We start from the raw sequence: 20,055 nt of genomic DNA on the forward strand, positions 1-20,055 counted from the left end.
GATGACCACCTTTAGCACAAGATTAATTTGACAGTGATTGCCAGAAACTTAAATGAAAATAAGTTTCTTGGTTACATGATGTTTTAATGACTTTACTAAATGGATTTTCTTGAATGCACCATCAAAAGGTAGAATGATTTATTTTAGCTTGGGATGTCAGCCACAAGGAGGGTCCACTTCTTTTCACACAAAATCCAGATCTTCTGACTCATCCTTACTCCATTGCTCTTTCTAGAACTAAATTTTCCCAAAAGATTATGTAGTATTAATTTACTAGTCCTGAATGTTTACTCCATTCTGTCTGCCCTCTAGCAGGAAAAACAGACTCAGTCATGATATTTTGGTTGGCACCATATTCAGCAGGTAACCATCTGCTACCTATAATTGCAAAGTCATCACCCTTTTTTCCTTTTTGCAAATAACATCTGATGTCAATCTCTTGCTGGAATGAATGTTTCCTCAAAAGAAGTGAACCAGAAAGCTAGTGGCTCTTACTGTCTAGTTTCCTGTATGTGTTAATAAGCATGCTTATAAATGTTATGGGTTGTGGCACAGGACAAACTGAGGTTGTTTTTGATAGACAGGGTGGGTATTTACTCATTTCTCATGAAATGAGAAATTCTAATGGCTTCTGGCAGAAGGGTACTCATTGAGTCTTGTGAAAACACCAGAGTGCTTAAATTACCAGGCCCTTTAGTTTAATGAAGCTGGAATAGAACTCAAGATCTTCCCAATTTCCAAAAATGAGAAAATATACAATGTGACAGTCACCATACTTCATTTCCAATAGTTTGTAAAACAAGCTGGCCTTACAGACAAAAGAAAAAAAAAAAATCACCTCTCTCACTTCAAATAAGGAAAACATACTAGAATGTATCGATTTCCTCCCTTCTCCTTTCTGGTTCTGATTCCCAGCATAAGCCTGGTAGAATACTAGAAAGAGTATTGCAGTTGGATTCAGAAGAATTGGAATTAATCCCAGTGTTCATTTTATATGACCTTCAACAAAGTCCCCCAAACTTGTCTCTTGTGAATACCTACTTCACATCAAGGTTATGGGGACTAAATCACTTTTAAAAATGTGAAAGCTTCTTGTAAAACCCACAATGTATGAATGCATAAATTATCAATCAGTATTTTGATTGTTTTGGCTAAAATAAAAAAGCTTGATTCATTATAAGTTCATGGTCAACTGTTTAGTAAGTTAGAGAAATAGTTCTATTATTTTTTGCTATCCACTAGTATTATAGAAAGGAAATTTAATTAAAAAACATTAAAAATAATATGGAAGTGGAGACATGAGCCAATAAAATTTAAGAAGTAATGAGTGCAGGCTGAAATAGCACACTTAACTCAACCCATGTGTCTAGATGCCACTGCGTGTAGAGCATGTCAGACAAGTGTCTGACTTCATAATGCCATATGGTTTCACTGTGTGAGCACCGGGGCTTCGTTAAGGTCATAGTGGCAGACTTAGCTCTTAATTTCCTTCCATTTATTGGCTTGTGTCATTATTTTAAATTAGAATTTACATTTAATTCTTTATTAAGACTACTGTAATTGGCTTTGCCTCCAAAGTATTTTGTTTTTCATTTAGAAAAACTACTGTCACACCTGTTGTTGAATACGAAACCTAAGTTAGAACTACCTAAAATATCTTAGCTATTATACCAAAGTCTCCATGAACCTGTTTTAATACCTTAGCACAGGGATGTTTATTGCTGCTTGACTTGAGGGCCATTTGCCTTCTCAATAGAAAAACAAAACAAACACAAAGCAGCACTAAATCCTTGCAAGGAAAGAGCAATTTAACTTCATTTGTTTAAAAAAAAAAAATCTGTGCTATTTTTTTTTTAGAGTTAAAAACATGAAATCTATTTTTTTTCAAGAAAGATGACACAATAAACTCCATTTTATAGTAAACGTACCTAAAGATGAATGAGGAGGAGGAGTGATGGGGAAGAGGGGAGAAGAGAAGACATTCAGACAGAATGCTAAACTGGTAGGGTGGCGAGGCCTTGGGATACAGTGGAAGGGCAGGAGAGGGGCAGGGAGAAAATGGTGGTGCCTACATGATTATTTGATGAGCAAGAAGCAATTGTTACTTTTTTAATTCTGTGGGGCTGTGGATTTCAGCATCCTTGATCACTGCTCATTAATGCAAATTAACTGGTTAGTCTCAGCCTATAATTCCTCGACAGCGTTAATCTTTAAATCCTGTGAGTCTTGATCCCAAATGAGACAGCTACCACAGCCCACCAGTCTGGAGTGTGGAGGGTAATGAGCCATGATTTTCTGAGCCTTCTCATAGTGGGTCTGGATGACATCATAGTGGAGGGAATCTACCCCTTCCATGGAATAGAAAGGGCAGGAGTATTTTGTTGCCAGGGACCAAACTAATAAAAATCAGTCCGCTTTACGTTTTACCGAAATTACCTCTGACACATGGGTTTTACAGTGGGGCTTATTCTGTCAATAAATTTTTCATGGAAAGTTAGGTTATTTAGATCAGTGAGGTTCACATAGCACACTCCAGCTGTAATATGCTAGCTAAATTGCAACCCAGTGGCCTGAAAGAATTAATTCATCTCCCAAAATGTGAGATTAAATCCTAGGGAGTAACATTACATGACTGATGATGTACTGAATTAAATTAAAGGAAGACTTGAATGCTTGTTAAAAAAATCTCACTTACATAAACTAGTTTATAACCACATGTGAGCCTCCTAATGGATCATGTTATTGTGAATCCACCATAACAAAAATCCAAAATGTGAACTAGAATGTTTGTTTAATTTAGGGGAAAAAATAATTATGATCTGTTTCTTCATTTTTACAAGTCCAATAGTTCAATTTTTAATATTATGATGGTAACACAGAATATGTTTAATTTACAAACCTGCTGGAACTAGGAAATGAAGCACACACCCCGGCCCCATACTGGTCCCTGTGACCCTGAGTCTGCCTTGCGGTAGGTGGTGTGGCTATTTGCTGTTCTCTCCTGCAGCAGCATACTGTATTCATTTAACATTTTTGAAGACTTAAATATCACTGCATGTGCCTTGCCTTTTGACGTCTTGAGATGATATGAGCTCGTTAAATGAATGGAGGCCTGGAGGCAGAGGCTCAGCTCTGTGGCTACTCCAAGCAGGAGGATTGCTTTCTCCTGGACTTTCATTATAGGCTGCCCTTTTTCCATGGCTGACCCTATTATTCACACATAAAATGTGCTCATATTTTATTTAGATTTGAAATTTAATGCAAAGGGACTATGTAATAGCACACAGGGTCCTATACAAAAGAGAGTGACTGAGTAGGAAAGCAGGAACAAGGCACATGGAAGTGGCAGGTTTTCCACAGCCAGGAGAATCCTCTTAGAGGATAGATCGGTCTTTCTGACTGTAGGATGCAACTAAGACCCTCTATACCACCAAGGAAGGAATATGTCCCAAATGATTAATAGTAAAATTTCTCATTATTGGTTTTAGTTTGGGTTTTATACATGTAACCAAGTACAGTTGGCCCTCATTATCTATAGGTTCCTCATCCACAGCAGATTGCCTGTGGATCAAAAATATTTGGAGAAATTAAAGTATATCTGTACTAAACAGGTACAGACTTTTCTTCTTGCCATTATTGCCTAAACAGTACAGTACAACAGTTAATCGTATGAATTATAAGGCATCTAGAGTGATTTAATTACAGGAGAATGCAAATACTTTGCCATTGTATATAAGAGACTTACAGATTTTGGTGTCCAAGGATGATGATCCTGAAACCAAACCCCCATGAATAGCAAGGGACAATTACATATAAAATGTAATTCTTATTGCTATAGTTTTCTTCTTCCTTTCCTTCTTTTCTACCCATTCCCCTTCTGACTCTTAGTCAGAAACACAAAGTCCCAGGAGTTCTAGGTATCCTCTCTAAATCTCGCCTCTTCCCTTTTGAAACTTCAGACTACTCTCCCTTTCAAAGCAAACAGTGGGTGGTGGGTGTTCCATACCAACTCCATCAGATTAGGTCCATTCAAAGCCCCTCTAGGTCACACTGGCCTCCCATCCAGTGTTAACTCTCAAACCCTATGTTGCCTCTGAGTTTATCAATATCTCCACTTCTATTGGACTCTAAGATATTCACCAATTCACCTGGCCCTGCTCTACAACCTTATCTCATACTCCATCTTGAGGACAGAGAAAAAACCAAATGCCTATTTGGTTCACTATAGTAACCAATGGGCTGATCTTCCTTCAGAGTAATAGGATCTAAGCTTAAACATTTGTTTACTTCTTAAAATGCAAATTAGTGGAAGACACAGTAAAATTGCAAAAACCACCATGAGTTCCTAATTCTCTCCCATTACTGCCACAGTCTGGCTGGGCACAAATGCCGCAGTCTGGCTGGGCACACAATCACGAGCCACCACACAGCTTGTAGATTCAAACAGCAACTCTTTATTCCCGAACTCACACCAGCCGTCTACAATCACATTCTGGGGAAATCCACGTTCTCTGCCCAAATCCACGTTCTCTGCCCAAATCCACCTCCACTGGGCTTCTATCTCCCAAAAAATACTGTCTAAATCCCGTGAGAACTCAAGGGGAACTCTGGCAGCAGGATACGCCCTATTCCCAGCAGGAATAATCTTAAACCTTAAACCTGGAACCTAAACTGGGAACGCCCTAAACAGGATTATCTTAAACCGGGAACACCCTAATCCGCCTTGGTCCTTGAGCAAGGTCACCTACATTCAATGTCACTGCAACATGGGGCAAGCTGGCAAGGAAATTGTCATACCTACTTGGCTAATGGCTCCCAGCATCTCCCCCCTTCTGATTAATTAAACAACAAGCAATGTGGCTTAAGGACCGTGCCTGGTAGGTTGTCCAATTCAACATATGGTTCTTACCCGTCATCGGAAAACTGACCTTTAGGCGTCAGCCTCCTGTCTTAGGTTGATACCACTGCAATTGAATCATACCCATCACTGACTACCGGTCCAGCATAAGCCATTGGCCCCCAAATTTTAGACCATCACTAGCAGAAGGGAGGAGGATACAGAAATGCCACGACACCAAGCCAATTGACGGCTCCTTGGGAAAAATTGCATCACTGGTGACACCATCAGCAAAGATATGCCAGCACTACCACAATTAACATGGGGTGCGCTGGCAAGGAAATAAAAATTGCATCACTGGTTAATCACTGTCGCAGATGTAAGAATGGCCAAGCTGGAGTTCCGGATATCAGCTGTTATGGATTTGAGTCAAATCATCTTCTTTTCGATCTGTAGAAATTGTTTTAGTTAATCTCTCTGGAATCCAAATTGGCTGCCGTTCTCCCTGTGGAAACACACAAACAAAACCCCGACTCCAGACAATCACTGGGTCAGGACCTTTCCATTGTCCTGTTAGAATATCTTTCCAAAGTACCTTAGGCTTTTGTACATTTTTTGGATACATATGCCTTTCCGCAGCACTAAGTCCTGATGAATCCAAATTTAAAAAGTTTAGAGTAAAAAGCGTTATTTTAAGTTTATCTTTGGGGGATATATACCCCCTTCCAATTCCCTCTTTTTGCTTTAATAAGTATGTGTCTGTATCTAATAGTTGTCTTAGCTTTTTGCATTTTCTATCTGAAATACCTTACTTGACATTTTCAACCATTTTTTATCTTATTTCTATCTTCTAGTTTTTTTTTTTAAGGTTTGAATTTTTACCCTTAGTTGCTTATTTTCCTCCTAGTTTTTTTTTTTTTTCCTATTTTGTGGGTTTAAAATTCTTGTCTTCCTACATTTTTTTTATCTTTCTACATCTTCTTTATCTTTTTTCTTTTTAACTTTCTATACTTCTGTCTTTAAAGTTTTTCACTTTAAATTTTTAATCTTTTTTATCTAAATATCTTTTATCCAATTATCTTCCCATTTTTTTTAAGTAATGCCTTTAAGATTAACTAGGCTTCGAATGATGCAATCTTTTCTCTGTCATGAAGGCATTTTAACCACCTTCAATTTAACCTTTTAAAGCCTTTTAATTATCATCTATACTGTACTTTTAAATGTACTTTTTCACCACCTACAACTTCACTTTTTAAAACGAGGTTTAGATTCTGCTTTAATGTTAGTTTACATGGCTGCCCTTAAACCAAAGGCTTTTTTTTAAAACTCCATTGAGAAGCTTTGTCTCAATCTGCCATGTACAAATATCTTTTTCTTCTTTCTTCCTTTCTCAAGATTTTAAATTAAGTCTAGTTTCCTCAAAATCTTTTTAAATGGCATTTTACAACCTTTTACTTTACCACACAGAGATTATCTCATCTAGAAACATTTCTTTCTTTTTTTTTAATCTTTATATTAAAATATATTTTCACATCTTGAATCTTTTTCTATCTCTTTTTTAACCGTTAACCCTTTTTATAAATTCACATTTTGAAGCAACTCTTATAAAATTTCTGATTTAGACAAATTACTCCACTTTAATAAGATGAAAGACTTTCATGTTTTTTATGATACTATAATACTATAATTGAAACCCAACTGAAAATTTTTCTACTCTTTGTATATAAATTACACATGATAGAATCTTAACACTTAGTAACCTTGTTTTAGCAAAGACACAGACACAAAGCAATATTAAACATTTTTCCATTTACCAATTTATGAAAACACACATAATGTTTAAATATATTACCTTATGGAACTTAATAAGTAAAGAGTACTTGATTTTATATTTAGTGGCCAAATTTGGGGGCCAACAGAGGTGAGGCAAAGAAACTCACCCCCTCACTGGTGCATAGACCTATCCACAAGTATGGCTGTATGCTGGACCGGTAGTCAGTGATGGGTATGATTCAATTGCAGTGGTATCAACCTAAGACAGGAGGCTGACGCCTAAAGGTCAGTTTTCCGATGACGGGTAAGAACCATATGTTGAATTGGACAACCTACCAGGCACGGTCCTTAAGCCACATTGCTTGTTGTTTAATTAATCAGAAGGGGGGAGATGCTGGGAGCCATTAGCCAAGTAGGTATGACAATTTCCTTGCCAGCTTGCCCCATGTTGCAGTGACATTGAATGTAGGTGACCTTGCTCAAGGACCAAGGCGGATTAGGGTGTTCCCGGTTTAAGATAATCCTGTTTAGGGCGTTCCCAGTTTAGGTTCCAGGTTTAAGGTTTAAGATTATTCCTGCTGGGAATAGGGCGTATCCTGCTGCCAGAGTTCCCCTTGAGTTCTCACGGGATTTAGACAGTATTTTTTGGGAGATAGAAGCCCAGTGGAGGTGGATTTGGGCAGAGAACGTGGATTTGGGCAGAGAACGTGGATTTCCCCAGAACGTGATTGTAGACGGCTGGTATGGGTTCGGGAATAAAGAGTTGCTGTTTGAATCTACAAGCTGTGTGGTGGCTCGTGATTTTGTGCCCAGCCAGACTGTGGCATTTGTGCCCAGCCAGACTGCGGCGCATTACATAGCATCATGCTGCCAATCTCAGCGTTAAGTTGGGCTTACTCCTTATGGTCAATTGTGATGCGCTTCCCCAAACCACAAGTCTTTGCTGTCCTCAACTCCACTGAGCTATATTGGCCTTTCTAAGTTTGCCACAAGCACGAGAAATGGGGTCCTAGATTAATGTTCTCTGAATTGATGTTTATGTATATTTGCCTTGAAGGGCCTTTTCTTTTACTGAGTTTATGTGTGTATGTGGTTTTGGATGAAGGATTTAAATAACAGTTGCCTGAATAGAAAGCATAATTTATTTCATAAATAGAAATCAATACTAATTTCTGAATAGTTGCAAGTGGCGAAATAATTAGCATATTGTTATTCAGTAATTCTATTTCAACCTAAATTTTGCATTTAGGATCCTAGGACTCTTCATCCGAGGCATTGAAGAAAACAGCAGGTGCAAACGGGAGGGACTCTTTCATGAAAATGAATGTATTGTAAAAATCAACAATGTGGATCTGGTAGACAAAACTTTTGCTCAGTAAGCATTTTTCCATTGTTTTATTTGCTTTATCATCCCCCTAGAATGGTTATAATCATTACTGAACTCATTATGATCAAAATCAGAGGTAGAATTTCTGGTCATTTCCCTTTAAATGACCTCTGGACATCCATTTTGGAATGTGTTTTATGTCTTAGCACACTCAAAGGTGGCCCTCCTGTGTCCCAGACATCTCCAGGAACATTAAGCCACAGAATAGAGAAAGTTTTCCTGCTTGGTTGTCTTGCTGGGGCATTGATGAAGGGGTTTGTTTTTCTTGGGATGTGGGTCAGTTAGATTGATATTTAATAGCTCTTTTCACAGACTGTTAGTTCAGCTTATTAATTAACTGGCTTGATGTAAGCCGTCTGCCTTAAACCAAAGAATCTGTGAGAAATGTCTATGAGGATTCAGTGAATAATATAAGCAACTAACAAAAATTAAAATACTCTCTCTCAAGAAGTCATCTCTCCAAATGTGAAAATTTTATGGGAATAATTTCCTGTCCACTACAATAAGAATATATAGCACTCTGATACTACATATATGTTTTTAAATATATGTTGGTATTGTGCTGAGATTTCATGAGGAAATCAGTACTGATACTCCATAGTAATAGTAAGCAACCTCTCTTGTTTCTGACCCAACTGTTCATAATACATCTTTTCTCTGGGCATTAGTTCTCAACACTGTGTGTGTGTGTGTGTGTGTGTGTCGGTGTGTGGGTGTGTGTGTGTGTGTGAGAGAGAGAGAGGGAGAGAGAGAGGGAGGAAGAGAGAGAGATGGGGGGGTGCTTGGGGGAAATTAGTCATCAACTGCTTAAATGGTGAAAGAAATGAAGCCTTAAAACACTCCATTTTGTTCAACAAAATGATAGATAATATTATAATAATTATTAATAATGGTATTGTTTGATATGCCACAATGCATTTTCAAGGACTTGATAGGTATGCAAGACAGACATTATCATCCGTGTTTTATAGAAATGGAAAACAAAGGTCAAAAAAATTCAGTCTGGAGTTATTATGGAGGAGAAATTGATTCGCAATCAAGCAAAAAATAACCTATTAATTATCTGATCAAAAATACCAAATGATTTTTTTCACTTAAAATTAAAGTTTGCCTTTTTATATGTTCTTCAGTAATTAATGCTGGTTAGACTTTCAGATTTAGAAACACTTTAAAAAAATATGGGTCATTGGATAAGTTACTTAGTCTCTCTGAGCCTCAATTTGAGTTTGCAAAATGAGAATTAATTATATATACCTTGGTGGTTGTAAAGAAGAGTCAATGAGAACATTATGCATGGTCATCCTGCACGTGTAGCCCAGTGGGCAGGTAGTTAGTGGTAAACTCTGATGTTTAGGTAGCACAGTCATACTGGTAGTAATGTGGACAGTGTCTTGTGCCTGAGCTCCTGTGCGGAGCCTGGTTGCCTCTGTGCTGGAGTACTGTGGAAGGTAGCTGCTAGCCACTGTATCATGACACATTTACTGACTTTTTCAAGGGCACAAGATGTCTTCCGCCAGGCAATGAAATCCCCAGATGTGCTCCTCCACGTGCTTCCACCTCAAAACCGTGAGCAGTATGAAAAATCAGTCATTGGACCTCTTAACATTTTTAGTAGCAATGATGGAGTTTTGAGAACAAAAGCACCTCCTCCTGTCCATGGGAAATCTGGAGTAAAGACAGTAAATCTCACTGGAACAAATAGTCCTGAAGCAAATGCACCACCTTCTCTGCAACAAAACAAGAGTCCCCGAGTACCAAGACTAGGAAGAAAATCTTCATCTCCCTCTCTCTCCCCTCTCATGGGGTTTGGCAGCAAGAAAAATGCAAAGAAAATTAAGATTGACCTAAAGAAAGGTAATTATTAAATTATGCTTAATAGCATTCTATTATTGTAACATGTAAAATTGGTTAAGAGAAATGCATTAAGCCTAATTTAGTTAATTCTCCCTTTATTTAATTGTATCAAAGAATAGATTTAAGTGTATACTTAGGTAACTTAAATTTCTTGAAATTGTAATACTTTCTTCTCTTCTACAGAGTATAGATTATTTGAAACAAGGAAACAATAAAAACACGTTGGAGAGTGGAAAGAATCGTTGCAAACTTGATTGAGGCCAAGCAATATTGTATTCTAACTTAACACTAAATAGGAACTAAAATCCAGTTGTCCCAGTTTCAAGCACAATTAGTAATGTTTTAAAGAATCCTTTAGGACAAGTCCAACAAAGATATAGTCTCTGTTTCCCTAGAACAATTTTATATAAGCAAAAAGTTGACTCTTCAGAAAGCAAATATATGATTATTAATTTCACTGATTCAGCATTACAAACACTGTTTTAAAACATACCTAATTTTGAGCACATGTATAATCTTTCTTCATTCTTTTAAATTTTTCTATCCATTACAAGCACAAATCAGTGAGACTAGATCATGTACACACGTGTACTTATGAAATACTATATACACATATGCACACATAAGGTGTTCATGGGCTATTATGTTTCTTGTTCATTTTGTAACCTTTGTCTAATATTCCCTTTCCCCATTACAACCTTCTAAAATCCTATGCTTTTCAAGACAATTCAAAAAGAACCAAGATCTCATAGATTCTTTACTGAATTAATAGAGAATTTAGCGGTTACAAGGTAATTTTAGAATACCTACAAGTGTATTTCAAAATATGTATCTTTAGTTGTTCTTAAAAGAGTCTCTGATAAAAATTTTATTCACTTATAAGAATCCTCTACTGGAAATAAAATGTATTGAATAAGAAGCATAGATCCTTAATTGCTCAGCAATTAAGCTTTTTTATTTAAATGCATCTGTTGAAGTCTATGTACAAGTAATCCAGCTATGCGTAATATGTGAAGTTAGGTTCTTTGAGGACATAAATATGAGTCATAGAATCACTTTAAAAATCTATAAGAGGGCTGGGGATGTGGCTCAAGCGGTAACACGCTCGCCTGGCATGCGTGAGGCGCTGGGTTCGATCCTTAGCACCACATAAAAATAAAACATTAAAAAAAAAAAAAAGATGTTGTGTCCACCGAAAACTGAAAAAAAATAAATATTAAAAAAAATCTATAAGAAAGACTTGAATGTAAAAATAAAGAATATGACATCACAGGTATACTTTGGGAAGATTAATCTAGAATCAAATAGATATACTAATGAAAAAAAACAGACAATAAAGGTCAGTACAGGATGTGTTGCCTGTGTCTAAATGCAGAAATATAATACACATTCCTTAATAGATGAAAGACTCTAGGAAGGAAGGAAGAGAAATTATAATCATTGCTGAGGTTCTCAGGGCAACTTGCATAACGGAGATGTCATTGATAGAAACTAGAATTTTAAGTAGGTGAGGCTATTGGAAAAGATCAGAATCTGAATTAGAGAAGGAAGTACATAGTGAAGTTTGAAATGCATATAGTGGGGCTGGGGATGTGGCTCAAGCGGTAGCGCGCTCACCTGGCATGCGTGCGGCCCGGGTTCGATTCTCAGCACCACATACAAACAAAGATGTTGTGTCCGCCAAATACTAAAAAATAAATGTTGAAATATTCTCTCTCTCTACCTCTCTCTCACTCTCTCTTTAAAAAAAAAAATGCTTTAAAAAAAAAAAAAGAAATGCATATAGTGATATCTAGAAAACTGATATCAAAAGGAGAGATTAGGGCCAAGGGGATCTTAGTCTTTCCTATAGGGAGATAATATAGGATCCAGTAGCTGACCAAAGCCATGGGACAAATTCATCCAAAATAGAGCCTTGGGAAACATTTGTGTTCATGTGGGAAGACAAGTGTATGTACTAGTGACTGATGTTATATGATCACAGAGGTAGGATAATAATCAGAAAATAAAACATTAAAACCAAGGGGAATTAATTTCAGAAAACAATTGGTGGGAAGTGTCAAGGCTAAATTAAATTGATAATAGGAAGAATTATTGGGTATTGTCATTGGTCGATGTGTTGGTTAGCTTTTTATTACTATAATAAAATACCTGAGATAACAAACTTAAAAAGAGGAAAGGTTTATTTAGGCTTATAGTTCTGAAGGTTTCAGTCCATGGTTGATGGTTCAGGTGCTTTTGAGTCTGTGACAGCAGTATATTATGATGGGAATATGTCATGGAGCAAGCTTCTTACTTCATGTTGGCCAGGAAGCAAAGAGAGAGAAAGAGAAGGGGACAGAGTCCTAGTACCCACTGCTAGAGCAAACCACTAATGATTTAACTTCTTTCCACTGTGTCTAACCTCCTCCCAACAGTGGCATAACCTAGGGACCAAGCCTCTTACACGCAGGACTGTGGAGGACATTTATCCTATCCCTAGTGGTGGAACATTGGTGATGGAAGCTTGGAGAAGAATGAAATTGAAGTAACAGTTCTTTATGGCAGAGACAGCTGATCATCCCTCAGAGAGTGAAAAATACACTGGAAGGGAGAAATTAGAGATGTGAGAGAATAAGGAGGTGCATCAGGTTTCTTGCTGGCAGGACATGAGACGTTGGCTTGTACAGGTTCAGGATACAAACAGAGGGGTGAGCCACAGATGAGCCAGCTGACTGAGAAACTGACAAAATTCAGGTCAAGTCGCCCTTTCCTTCCCAGGAAATTATGCAGTCAGGTTATGGTTTACTGAGGAACCCATCTCAGGCATATGGATAATATGTGCATTTCTTCCAAAACCTGAATAAACAAAAGTGTAGCACAGATATATAGGGCGCCATATTCACTTTGATACCATCATGGCCTGTCAGAAACCATAATTTTATTTGAAACCAGAGGAACTGAAGCATATTTTAAACCTTCTGGAATGTAAATATTTTACTTATTCTTAGTCTAAATTAGGTAGATTTTTACTGTAAGATCAAATATAATATTATGTATGCTGAAAGTGACTGTTCACTTTTCTGGTCTTATACGCTAGGCCCTGAAGGACTTGGTTTCACTGTGGTTACCAGAGATTCTTCCATACATGGTCCTGGTCCCATTTTCGTAAAAAACATTTTGCCAAAGGGAGCAGCAATAAAAGATGGCCGGCTACAGTCAGGAGACAGAATTTTGGAGGTAAGGATTTAAATTAATAACTTTGATAAAATATTAGTAAATAAATAAATACATGAACATATACAGCTGTCTCTCACAGTATCCCTGGCAGATTGGTTTCAAGACCACTCCGCAAGATTACTACATTCTGCAGATGCTCAGATCCTTTATGTAAAATGGCTCATAATCTGGACACCTCCCTCCTGTATACTTTAAATCATTTCTAGATAACTTATAATACCTAATACCATATAAAAGCTGTGAAAATGACAATTATACCATATTTTTTAAGGAATAATGGCATTTAAAAATCTGTACATGTTCAATGCATATACAAGGAATTTTTAAAGTTTTTTTTTTAATTTGTTCTCTTTATACATGATGGTAGAATGTATTTTGACATATTATACATACATGGAATATAACTTCCCATTCTCATATAAGAGAGATTTTTAAAATTTTTTTTTAATCGGAGATTCATTGAATCCATAGATTCTAATGAAATCCATGGATATGGAAGGCTAACTGTACACTAGCATTTCATTTTGAATATAAAATATATTAAAATTTATTACTTATAGACAAGATAAGGACTCTAATTATGAAACTAGTTAATGAGTAGCCTAACTTAATGTTAAGTCCCCAGTGAGATCATTGATATGGGGTCAAATAATAACGAAGACTTTTCCATATCTTCTCTTTCTTACTTCTTAGGGTTCTTGGAGAATTTGCATTAACTCCAACAGTTCATCATATATTCAGTGAGGTCAAAAGAATTTCAGTCACACCCAAGCCTTTGCAACAGTGTTTTTTTTTTTTTTAACTTTTAAGGGGTGGGGTGTTTCTCAGGTTGAACTATGCATTGTCCAAATTTTCATAACCTGGTATACACAGCTAGTAATAGAAACAGCTAAATGGGTTTTAACATAGATAATTATTTGGAATATCTGAAAGTCTTTTTTTTCATTCATGTTTTAATAACATCATATTCTTGTTAATCTTATGTTGCTGATGTATTTACCTCTTAAGAAATCATCTTTAGTAAAACTGGCTGGTTTATTTTCACTATTTTAGGGCATGAAATCAAGACTAGCTTTTCATGTAGTTCTAGATCATGAGGAAGATGCACCAAATGACTAACATAGCTCCAAATTAGAATTTCCAATAACTTATGACAATCTTCTGACTATAATTTTCTGGACATGAGAGCATTTTAGAATTATATAAAAAGAAATACTCATATTGCCAGAGGAATTTGCCATGTAGTAATAGTTCATTTCTTCTTGTTCTATTGGGTAAAAAATGGTGCCAAGCAAGCATTTGAAATCTACTTTCCACCTAATTGACAAATCAATCTCTGGTACCTGTCAATTTGATTTTCCCCTCCGAAGAATGTGATGGCTTAGAAAAAATTGCTGTTACTAATGACTGACTGAGTTTGTTCAGCATCATAATAATGATGGTCAGAAAATGTAATTGTGACTATTCATATGATTTTATTCATTAGGTAAATGGCAGAGATGTCACTGGACGAACTCAGGAAGAGCTTGTGGCTATGCTAAGGAGCACCAAGCAGGGAGAGACAGCCTCTCTGGTCATCGCTCGCCAAGAAGGAAATTTTCTGCCCCGAGAACTGGTAATGTTCAGAGCTCAGTCTCACTGAATTTTCAATGAAGATCTTAACACACTCATCGAATTCACAGTAGCTTACTACCTAGTTCTTGACCACTGAGCCATATTACCAGCCCTATTTTGTATTTTATTTAGAGACAGGGTGTCACTGAGTTGTTTAGTGCCTCACTTTTGCTGAGGCTGACTTTGAACTCACAATCCCCCTGCCTTAGCCTCCTGAGCTGCTGGGATTACATTTATACCAAAGTTGGATTTGAGTATTTATTCCTTTGGAGTATCACATTTTTTTAGGCATTGTTGCAAGGAATTGGGTACATGTAAACAATGCTTTGGATATACAGATTCAAACACGTTTATTGATAACTATTCAACAAAATTCGACTAATTAAATAAAATATATATGGAGTATATGCTGCAGGCTAAGACCTACATAAAACAGAAAAATAGTTCCTTGCCCCTCTTTCATGGAGTATCCAGTCTAAAAAGAAACAGAAACAGAAGCCAGTCTTCAAAATGGAAATGAAAATTAAGAAGGAGAACCATAGCATGTTAAGATTAACATTACAGGTCTCAAGGACTGGAAAAGGCATCTTGAGGAAGAGAATTTTAAGTCTTCATAAAAATGTATACCCTTTGACCTAGAAACTACACTTTTAGTAATCTGTCCTGAATTGATGATCAAAGATATGGAAAAAATTCATGTACATTGATTTTTTTTCCCCAAAGTCCTATATAAAATAGTGATATATTTGGTGCTATATAGCCATAAGGTATTGGTTAGATAAATAACTAGATATTTCTCCAATGAAATATGATAAACTTAAAATGGGCTCAGTGAAGAGTTATTAATGGCATGAGAAAATATGGAATAATATTAAGTAAAAAATAAAATTCTATATAATTATACATGCAGAATGATCAAATTACATTAAAAACTGAAACAAAATAATTGGGAAGAGATGTACCCCAAATGCTGAGGCTATGAGAAATTTTAACTTTCTTGTATATGTATTACAATGAATTCATATTGTTTATTTATTGAAATATCATTTTTTTTAAAGAAGGCTATAGAAAATTCAAAAGGGGTTTTGTGGCTAACAACAAAGGAAAGCAGATGGGATAAAGGGACTTTAAATTACTCCCTGTTTTTTAAAATTTGATTTTCTTTGAATCTGTGTAAGAGATGACAAAGGCACATATAGATAACAGAGTCAGATCATCAGAACAGTGAAGGTTCCTTGGGAGAGTTAATGAGGCTATTTAGCTTAAAGAAGAGAAAGTTTAGAAGGCATGATAATTTTCACCAAATATGTAACAAACAGTGTATCTGGTTGGTGCAAAGTTAGAGATTTGGGGCATGCAAAAATAATGAAGACTCTTTTCCTACTCTCTTTGAACTTGTCCCAAAGCAAATGGCTGGAAGGAGATAATGTTGTAAGAACTTTCCAACTATCAGACTGTATAAGAACAAAAAGTGTTACTTAGAATATTTAAACATGGCCTGCCTTACCATCTGTCAAGAGTGATCTATAATAAACATTCTCCCATCAGGAAAGTTAAATAAGTCTAAACAACCTCTAAGATATCAATCTGTACTTGGATTCCGTTGCTCCTTCCCTGTCTTTCCCATGCTCTTGTTCATCGTCCCCCTTGCCCCACTGTATGTGCTGGGAAGAACTGTAGTCAAACAGAAAGCAAGAAGAGTGAGTGGTGTAAGTCATAAAGACAAACTGTTCACCTCCTTTTCTCTTCTTTTTTTGGGAACTAGGGATTGAACTCAGGGGCACTTGACCACTGAACCACATGACCAGCCCTATTTTGTATTTTGTTTAGAGACAGGGACTCACCGAGTTGCTTAGCACCTCACTTTTGCTGAGGCTGACTTTGAACTCACAATCCCCCTGCCTCAGCCTCCTGAGCTGCTGGGATTACAGGTGTGCACCAGGGAACCCAGCTCCTTTCCTCTTCTTGTTTTCTCTGCACCCAACCATTTTGGAAGGCAGAATCTCATCTTGCTCAAGCTCCTTTCTCTTCCCAAGAAATGCTGCAGAAGCTTAAGTCCTCGGTTTTTTTCCTCTGAATTACAGATGGTTTTTCTTTCAACTTTGTTTATTCAAAGACCTTGGGCCTTTTCTACCAGGGTGAAAGTGAAAAGAAATGATAAGAAAGGGCGCAGCTTGTACATAGAGTAGGAAGTCCTTTCACTTCTTATTCAGACCTTTGTTTGCTAAAGATAAAAACTCAGAGCAAACCTCAGTGGGATTGTGTCTTTATTTCAGAGATAGGAGAGAAAGGAAAGAAGTTTTGACTGTTCATTCTGTTGAACTATGTTTCTGAAAGGAACAAAGCCCTTCATAGAAAGAGAAACATTTCAGCCAGCCCTTACACATGCAAGAGAACCTAACGACAGAGTTCTAATGTAAACCCTCAGGAGCCCCCAGGTCCACATCTGGTGGTTCTGACAGTTCTCTTGTATGATCTCTAGAATTCCTGACTCCATAGCTAATTTCTTCTTCTCACTCCCCCAGGTAAAGGGGGAGGGATGCTGATCGATCTTATTCTAGGTTGTTATTCTAAATGCATTTTCTATCAAAGACAAGTATATCTAGAAGTTAGCCAATGGAATAATAGAATTTTTACACTAAAGGGAGTTGTAAAAATCAGTAAGTCCAATTAATTTTGCAGTGAGTAAGCAAAGGAGTAGTGTAATTGAAAAATCCATCCAGTCTCCCACATTGAGCTGGGACTACAGGCCCAGGTCGCCTAACATTTAAAGTTGTCTGGACTTCAACTCCTAGACCTCAACTTCTATATCTACCATTTAGCTGTGTGATTGAGAGCAGGACACAAAATCATTCTGAGGCTCAGCTTCCTAATCTATATAAGGAATATAAATTTGTTGTAAGGATTAAAAGAAAAAATACATGTAAAGCTCTTATCATCTGTGGCTAATTATAAGTTTTTAATACCACTAGCTATAATTATTTTTTCTAGAATGTTACCACTGTCACTGTAATGTGAACATAATACTATCCTTTAGATATATTATGAAGTGAATAGATTTATACAGACTTCCCTAGGAATAATTACTATTTTTTGGACAATTGTTTTCTTTATTTAATTTTAAAAAATCTATTCTGGGATCCAAAATACTGAATGTCAAGCAAATTTTTTTATAACCTACCACTTTTACCTTTTGTAAGTGAGGCAGCCTGCGTATATTATTTCACTTTTCTTTAATAAAATTTCGTAAATTTTGATTTCTATCCCAGAAATGACTTCATAGGCTGAGCCCACCAGGGAGTCATTAAATTAATTGTGCAAGTATGATATTATGAATACAAATAACTTATTTGTACTCCTTGTTTTTAGTTTCATAAAAATGAAAAGCATGTGATTAGTATTCATTCTCTTAGAATTTTCTGGACTGTATCTACACTCAAAAATATTTGACTGTCCACTGTAGAAATTTGAGGAATACTTTCTGTAATCACAGAAAAAAAAAAAAAAGGAGGCAGTGCCTTTGAGAATTATAAGTACCTAACTTATGTGGACCCAAAATCTTTGTGTTGGATAAATAAAGAATAGTACTTTTTTTTTTTTTCAGCCCAAATGCCTGATGTGAATACCAAGAAGCAAGAACTATACTGAAAGTTTAAAGAGAGGTCATGTTTGCATGGACAGGACTATTTCAGTGGGAATTACTTCTAGGTGTGGCATGCACTGGACTCTGAAAGAACAAAATGAGGAACGAAATGTTATGTAATGCATCTCTTTGTTTTCCTTTTGAAAAAGGGAAGATGGTATCACTTTGGTCTCTTCTCTCTTATCATGATTGATGCACATACTTGACTTTCCATTGAAAATGTGGCAGGATGAAGGAAGGACAGCATTTCCTGCTTTTGTCTCATTCTATCTCCTTTGAGGAAAACACACTGTGTTTATTGTTTTCCTGTTCAGAGAAACTGTCCTTTCCCTTTTTGTTTTAACCTTGCTATTTCATGAGCTCTATACCATCTTAACAGCATTACCCTGACTGTTTTCCAGCAACTAAATCTTCCTCACTTCCTTGCTATCATTAGCTTCTTGTAAAGTCTCAATGCTTAACAGCTATTGAAGCATGTGGTCAGCAGTCATACAGGAAGTCTCAAAATAGTATTGTCTCTCGGATGTGACCCTCTGTCATTCCAAAGGCTTTAGCGTCCATTTCCTGGTCAGTCTCCTGACCTGCCACCTAGGAGAACTGTGCTGAACTTATATTTGCAGGTCCCTGTCCTTCCTCCTGAGCAATCCGTCAGCAGTATAAGTTTAGCAGCACATTTAGCTAACCACCTTTTCATCTGTATCAGACTGGGCTGGAGAATCAAATGAGAGCAATTTATATAAGAACATCAATATGATTTAGCTGTTTTTAGTATGTTACTTTACCAAAAGAACTGTGCTTCAAAGGTAGTTTTTCTAGAATCCCAGGCTAGAAGATCCTTTGATGTCCTCACCCGCTTGACAAGTTGAGACTTTATTGAAGAGGTGTTCATATAAGGAATGATTTTGCAGAAGGTACTCTGAGATTAGTGTTGGTAACAGAATCGGAAGGTGAAACCACTGTGTTTGGTCTCCACTTGAAATGAACTTGATGTTACTTATCAGTTGTGTATTGAGTCTGTTCTGTGAGAGATGTGGCCTACAAGTCCTTTTCTATCCCTGATGCCTGAAATTCTTTTCATCTTATACAGAGTCATCTAAGGCCATCTTTCCATTTAGAAATTATCCTGAACAACTAAAGGTTTTCTGTTAATTTCATGCCTTAATTCTTTTTGAGAGAGAGAGAAAGAGAAGAGAGTTATTTGCCATGCATCCTCATGTGCATGCATGTGTCTGTCTTCTTTCATTGATGCTGGGAAGGAAAATATTCTGTCATTTCTTTGTTAACCTCTTTAACGTTTCATTTTCTTGACCTGCTGCCTTATCTTTAAATTATCCTGAAAATCACAGCAACCCCTGGTGGGTAAAACGAGCTGAGAAAATTTCAAATGTATTTATAATTTCTACCTGCCAAGTTTGCCTGCTATTAAATGCTGGCCTCTGTGAGTGGGATTAACTATATTTCAAGTAAGAACATTTCTCCTGCCTGGTATGATGGAGAACCAAAAGTTAGGTATGTTTGTCATGCTGATTTGGCCTTCACTTAGGAACATTGCTTTTGCTGAGGAAAAATGAGGCACATGTGTATGGAGATGCCCTTAATCGTTGCCGAGTTTAGTGTATTCAAACGCTACCATATGTTCTGTCCCTGTGACCACTGTGGCAATAAGATATGGTCCCACCTTCTACAACATTTACATTACCTTATTATTAAGTAAAAAAAAATTGCACC

At 36.7% G+C, this 20,055-nt stretch overlaps 1 protein-coding gene across 2 annotated transcripts in view; it reads left to right on the forward strand.

Annotated features, from left to right (window-relative positions):
- The window catches only part of Pard3b (par-3 family cell polarity regulator beta), a 1,008,812-nt gene that overhangs the window by 535,071 nt on the left and 453,686 nt on the right, over nucleotides 1–20,055 (forward strand). For both annotated transcript variants that reach the window (XM_046463021.2, XM_058578162.1), the window contains exons 7-10: nucleotides 7,860–7,985; nucleotides 9,493–9,851; nucleotides 12,931–13,070; nucleotides 14,557–14,685. In XM_046463021.2, coding sequence (XP_046318977.1) covers nucleotides 7,860–7,985; nucleotides 9,493–9,851; nucleotides 12,931–13,070; nucleotides 14,557–14,685 — 754 coding nt within the window. The remainder of the gene's footprint in view (nucleotides 1–7,859; nucleotides 7,986–9,492; nucleotides 9,852–12,930; nucleotides 13,071–14,556; nucleotides 14,686–20,055) is intronic.

Source organism: Marmota monax, unplaced genomic scaffold, assembly GCF_021218885.2.
Source record: "Marmota monax isolate L192 unplaced genomic scaffold, Marmota_monax_Labrador192_F-V1.1 WCK01_AAM20220418_F8-fsc00095, whole genome shotgun sequence".
Classification (NCBI taxonomy): domain Eukaryota; kingdom Metazoa; phylum Chordata; class Mammalia; order Rodentia; family Sciuridae; genus Marmota; species Marmota monax.